General features: G+C 58.3%; 1 protein-coding gene across 1 annotated transcript in view; it reads right to left on the bottom strand.

Annotated features, from left to right (window-relative positions):
* ASAP3 (ArfGAP with SH3 domain, ankyrin repeat and PH domain 3) overlaps positions 1 to 2,415 on the bottom strand; it is a gene marked incomplete at its 3' end in the record, with an annotated part of 10,381 nt that extends 7,966 nt beyond the window's left edge. The window contains exons 1-3 of the mRNA XM_009077630.1: positions 2,307 to 2,415; positions 1,791 to 1,936; positions 251 to 325 (exon numbers count right to left, since the gene is read on the bottom strand). Of these exons, the coding sequence (XP_009075878.1) occupies positions 251 to 325; positions 1,791 to 1,936; positions 2,307 to 2,415 (330 nt within the window). The remainder of the gene's footprint in view (positions 1 to 250; positions 326 to 1,790; positions 1,937 to 2,306) is intronic.
* Positions 2,416 to 5,781: the final 3,366 nt, after the last annotated feature.

Genomic DNA, 5,781 nt, shown 5'->3' with positions numbered 1-5,781 from the left:
AGAGCTGTGGCACCAAAGCAGCTGAGAGCTTTGCTGTGCATCTCACTGCACCCCTTGGGGACAAGGGATGTCCCCAGTGGGTCTTCACACCTTGCTCCTGTCACCCTCAACCCTCACTGCTCCCTTCCAGCCCCCAGTACTTGCTCCTTCCTTCTCCTGGCCATGGGCACAAGCTGAGCCTGTACTGGGGGTCTCACTGCAGTGCATCCCCAAATGGGTGGCCCTGGGGACAGAGCTGGATGGGACTCACCAGGCGCCCATCCTTCAGCTGCCCCTTCAGCAGGCTGTCCAGGGGGAAGGACACGATGTTATTCAGGTTCTGCACCTGCAAAAGGCAGAGATGAGGTTACCCCATGGGGAGATGGAGCCTAGTGCCAGGGACCTCTCCCCAGCTCCAGCCCCAGGAAGGGTTAAAGAGGCTGGAAGCAGGGCTGGATCCAGGATCCAGGCATGGGGCAGGCTGGGGCTTGTTGGAGCTGGCTGCAAGATGTCTGACGCAGGGCCCTTCCCACAAACCACATCAGCACCACAGCTGCCAAAAACAAAGCTTTTCCCCCCCAGCGACACCTCGTCCCCATCCCTGTCCCTGTCCCTGGCACCCAGCGACACCACCAGCCCCTCCACAGCCCCGTGATGCAAACAGCCCCCCCAGTGTCCAATGACTTCTCAAAATGTTCTCCTTTCCTGGGGTTTGGGGACAGCAACACAGCCACCACCATCCCCACCAGTGCTGTGCAGGGTCTGTGGTGGGGACAGCCACCTCAGCCTGGTCTTGGTGTCCTTCCATGCACCCCCTGGGGCAGCATCACATTGTAGAGCTCTGAGAGCAGCTCCAGCACCCACACTGGACCTCTCTGCTGCACCCAGGTTTGTTTTAAAGGGTTTTGATCCCCTGCAGCACCTGGGGAGAAACCCAGCCCTGGGGCACAGGACCAGCCCCAAATGAGGGGGAACAGGGCACTCCACTTCCAACAGCTCCAGGGAGACTCCAGGAGGGGAAACTTGGCTTTTTGGGTCTGGTTGAGGGTCATGGCACAGAAGCATGTGGGGCAGGAGGTGGGGGGGTCAGCACTGCCCTCCCCCAGAACCAGTCTGACTCCTCCTGCTAAGCCTCACCGGAGTGCAGGGGTCCAGGCTGGGACAGCCGGGATGGGGAAGGGGAGGAGCAGGGAGGCCCAGACTGGGGTAACTGGGAGGGGAAGACGCCAAAATCTGAAATTCTTGCTGGGGGAAGGGCAGCAGAAATCAATCTCCTCCTTAAGCAGAACCAGGGGCCAGAAACACTCCTTGGAGAAGAGGATTCGAAAGGGAACGGAGAGGGAGCCACATGGGACTCCCCATGGCTTTGCTGCTGGGCATGCACAGACCCAGCTCCGTTCAGGAACTGAGTTTTCCAGCAGAGCAGTTCCCGAGGTGGGGAAGGCGCTGGGCTCGGCTCACAGCCGCCTCTGCCTGCTCCCCACGGCCCCAGCACACAGCCCGGCGTGGCTTTGATTTAGTCTTGGCAAGAGAGATCAGACATGCAATTGATGTGAGAAAAAAAACAGAAAGAAAGAAAAGGGAAAAAAACTGAAATAGCAGCCCCAGCTGCCCATCGGATCCTAGGGGCTGGGAATGAGCTGTACATCCAGCAACAGGGGGATCGGATGGACTGGGAGCACTGGGAATGTGTCCCTGAGCCCAGGATGGGAGGTGAGGATTGCTGTTTGTGGTGAAGGGAAGCTAAACTGGGAGGAAGGAGGCTGCACTAAGGGAGGTGTTCCAAATCCAGATGGATTTGGGATGCTCACCAGGTTCTTGAAGAGCGCGGTGACCTCGCGGGTGAAGACAGCCAGGTTGAGGAAGCCAGTGGAGAGCTCATGGTTGTTCTGGGAGAGGTGGTTGTTGCCAAAGTTCTCCAGGGCCTCACTGTACTGCTCCTCGTTCTCCACATGGGCTGTATGGGGAGACACAGGAGAGGGACATGGGTGGCCCTGCAGCACCCCAACACATCATGGTCACACCACGAGGTCCTACCAGCACCCAGCACACATCTCCCCATCCCTCTGTGGCAGAGCTGGGCTTCCTAAGAACCTTCCTACAGTTCTCAATTTCCCTTTTAACATTGTTTTAAGACAGTTTTGACACCTTAGCATGCTGCCAGGCTGGCTGGCAGCACCCAAGCTCCAGTTCCTATGGCCACTCCTCTGTCCAGCTGCATCACTCCACAGACAGACACGACCAGCATTGGTGGAGGATGGCATTGTCACAGTCCCCACCAGCCCCATGGTCCAGGGATATCCACCAAGTCCAAAAGTCCAACTCACTGAGCCCAGAGGCATGAATGGCTTTCACATATTTCCTGATCCTCTGGAGCACAGCTTGGTCCCCATCCAGGCTCTGCGAAAGCAAAGAGAGAAAACAAATGGAGCTCATTAGCTCGCCCGCCGCTCCCCCAGCCCAGCTGGCCCTTAGAAAGGCTGCAGCTCTGCCATGCAGATGTGTGGGGCAGGATCCAAGCTCCCAGGGCTGGGAAAGAAGCTGGAGGCATCCCAGGGACACCGGAGCCACAGCATCCAGCCAATACCCTGCCAGGGCTGGGGTCCCTGTGGCTTTGCTGCCAGGCAGGGCTTTGGCTGCCCCTGGAGAGGAGGGTTTGAGCAAGACAGTAGCAGGGGGGGAGAGGCTCTTTGGATCCCAGCAGCTTCCAGCAACCATGGAAAATGACTCCCAGTCTCTTGCAGCGGCTGTTGCAACCGAGGAAGGGATGAAGCATCACACAGCATGAATATATCAGCCCATCCCCACCACCCCAGCATATGTTCCCACGCCTTAGGACAAGGCACAGTGGGAGAGACCTGTGAGGGTGCCCAGCTCCACACAAAGCCAAAAACAGGACCCACCTCCTGCTGATGGGGACCTAAATCCCACAAACCCCTGTGCTGGTTGTGTGCTAAACCACAGCCACCACACAACCAGCGATGTGGCTTTCCACAATCCCCCCCAGCTCATGCAGCATCTTGCCCATGGTCCCCATCAGCCACATCCTGCACTAGTTTAGAGCCCTCCCCATCCCCAACCTCATCCCCTCACCCCTCCCTACCCAGACAGCCCCCATATGCCCCCCACAAGCACCATGAAAAACCCAACCCCAACCCAACCCAAGGCCAAGGGGCTCTGGTGCTGCCAGCAGAGCATCACAGTCAAACACACAGCAGCCTCAGCATCAGGAAAGGGTTAAGGGTGGCTTGGCTGCAGGTACCAGAGCCATGATAACAGGCTGGAAATATTTAGAGGGCGTGAACAACAAGAAGGGCGAGGGATGAAACCGCGGAGGAATTACAATAAAGACACTCTCTCTCTGCTCGAACTCTGCCGAAGGTTTTCAGGCTGATGTCAAGGCTGATTTCCTGACAGCAGGGTCAGCCTGGCTCCAGCACCGCTCTGCGAGGGCCTCCTCACTGGATGGGATGCTGTGGACAAGCTTTGGCCAGGATGAGCAGGCTGGGAGGGAACTGGGGCTGAGGTGGGAGCCAAACTCCTCACCCAGAGGGGCCTTGCAATGCATCTACAATAGGGAGAATGTTGGGGTGCACCAAAGCCTCCCATTGGCCTCTCTCTGCACCAAATCCAGGCACACCAGGCTGTCTGAAAAAAGGCATCCCCTGCCTTGAGGGGAAGCCAGGGCTGGAAGCCTGGATGCTCCAGGCTTGCAAACTTGGTGTAGTTTCAGGAAGGGGAAACTGAGGCAGGGTGAGATGCTCTGGACGTATCACTAAGCAAGAAACTGCTCCAAGGGTCCAGGACAGAGCAGCTCACTCTGGTGCTAGCTAACAGCTGCAGGAGGCTGAACACAGGGCTGGTGTGGAGCAGGGATGATCCAGGCAAGGACACAAGGGCTTTTGGGAAGGGGTCCATGAGTCAGTCAGGGGGCACAGGGCAGGCAGAGACAGGCATTGGGGTGGTAAATGCAGACAGAATCACTGCATGGTTCTACCCCAGCTGTGGGCATCACTGGCATCCCTAATGGGCTGGCTGCTGGGAACACAGCCCTTGGCTGCATGGGGACAGCCCTCTGGAGCAGGGGTCAGAGATGACTGGAGCCTCCCACAGCACCCATCACCCCCCTGCTCCCGATCGGGGGCAGCTGAGGACATCAGCACAGCAGGGACAGGAGCAGGAGGGATTCCCCACAGGACAGAGGAAGGGACAGATCTGCACCTACTTTGCAGCCAGCAGGGCTCACAGCCTGGGGACCCCAGGCAGGATGCTCAATGGGGTCATTATTCTGCCTCCCCTCCCCACCACCGGCTCGTGCCGCCCGGGGAAGGAGCCACCGAGGGTGGCAGGGCCAGGGTGGCATGTTGCCAGGCTGGGAGCGGAATGTGGCACTGCCCTAGATGTAAAGGGCAGCATGTGCCATGGTGACAGGGTAAGTTGGGAGCTCATCTGCTAGCTGTGCTACTGACTGCACCAACAGCCTCTGCCATGTCACCCTGATCCAGCCCAGAGGTGCACAATCCCATCAGACATGCACACAGCATCCAGTCCCAACCATAGGGCTGGATCCAACCTTCCAGCCCACTCCAGAGACCTCAGGTTGTACCTCAGCAGCAGCCTCCAGGACCCCAAAGTCACACAAGCTCCCTGGGTGAAGAGACCCCTCTTTAATCCCAGGAGGGAAACTGAGACAGCCCTAGCCAACACCAAGATGTTTCCTCAATGGCAAGCACCACCCTCCAGCCCTCACCCATTCACTCCTGTCCCCCTGATTTGGGACCTGCTCCCAGATGGATGATGAGGCTATGCCCTACCTCAGGCTCCTGGTGGGTCACTCTCACCCCTTCCCACCCAGAAACCACAGGAGCAAGACCAGGACCTCTCCCTCCCTCCTGCTCGCCAAGCCACCAGTCAGGACGTGGGGTGGTGACAAGGAAGACCACAGCTCAGTTTGGTCACAGAGAGTCTCTCCCACTCCCAGACCTCCTCAAAGCCACTGCTATTTATCTCCTTCACCTGACAGTATCTCCCCACTGGGGTTCCAAGGGCAGCATGGGGCTGGTTTGATTGGATTTCCCCCTTCCCCTCGTGCTGGGACATGGGGAAGCCAAAGGCTTAGCAGCAGTTTGGACCCTTCTGTGCAGCCTCCAGTGGGATGAGGGGGCTCAGCCCTGTCATCCCCACGACTCCCAGCTCTCTCCCATGCTCACTAGACCTTTACTAAACCAACCCTGCAGAGACCCTCCTGTCATTCCTGAGGGATATCTCCCCCACCATCCATGTCCTCCTTAACTTCAGCCTCTCCAAGCAGCCAAACAAAATTCATGCTGCTCCCTCCTGCTGGAGCTGCCTCCCCTTTCCCAGCTGGGAGGAAGATCCATGGCAGTGACCAGCATGTGCTGGCAGGGACCAGGATGCTCCATGGTGTGTCCCAAGATTCCCAGCCCCAGGACACCCATCCTGCTGCCCCTAGGAATCCCAGCAGCCCCAGCACCTGGGGCCCCCCACTCCCCGCCAGCCCTGGCTCTCCTTCAAAGCCATTCCTTTGCTAAGAGGAGTTGGCAAAAGCCACAGGACCAGCTGGAAACCGCCTTTATTCCAGGCGGGAGAAGGGGGACAAGGCACCCCACCACCTCCACCCTTCTCACAAATGCTGCTGGGGATTTGGGGGGAGGCTAAAAATATTCTCCTGGCTGTTATCAAAGGGAACACTTCCAGGGACACCGAGTCTCATCGGGGCTGGCTCCAGCGCAGGAGCCTGGTAGTGGAGGGAGTGGGATTGATGCTCTGGTGGGATGTCCT

This window comes from Acanthisitta chloris, unplaced genomic scaffold (assembly GCF_000695815.1).
Source record: "Acanthisitta chloris isolate BGI_N310 unplaced genomic scaffold, ASM69581v1 scaffold28696, whole genome shotgun sequence".
NCBI lineage: Eukaryota > Metazoa > Chordata > Aves > Passeriformes > Acanthisittidae > Acanthisitta > Acanthisitta chloris.
Note: the sequence above shows the minus strand (reverse complement) of the source record. Positions and strands in the feature narration are given on the sequence as shown.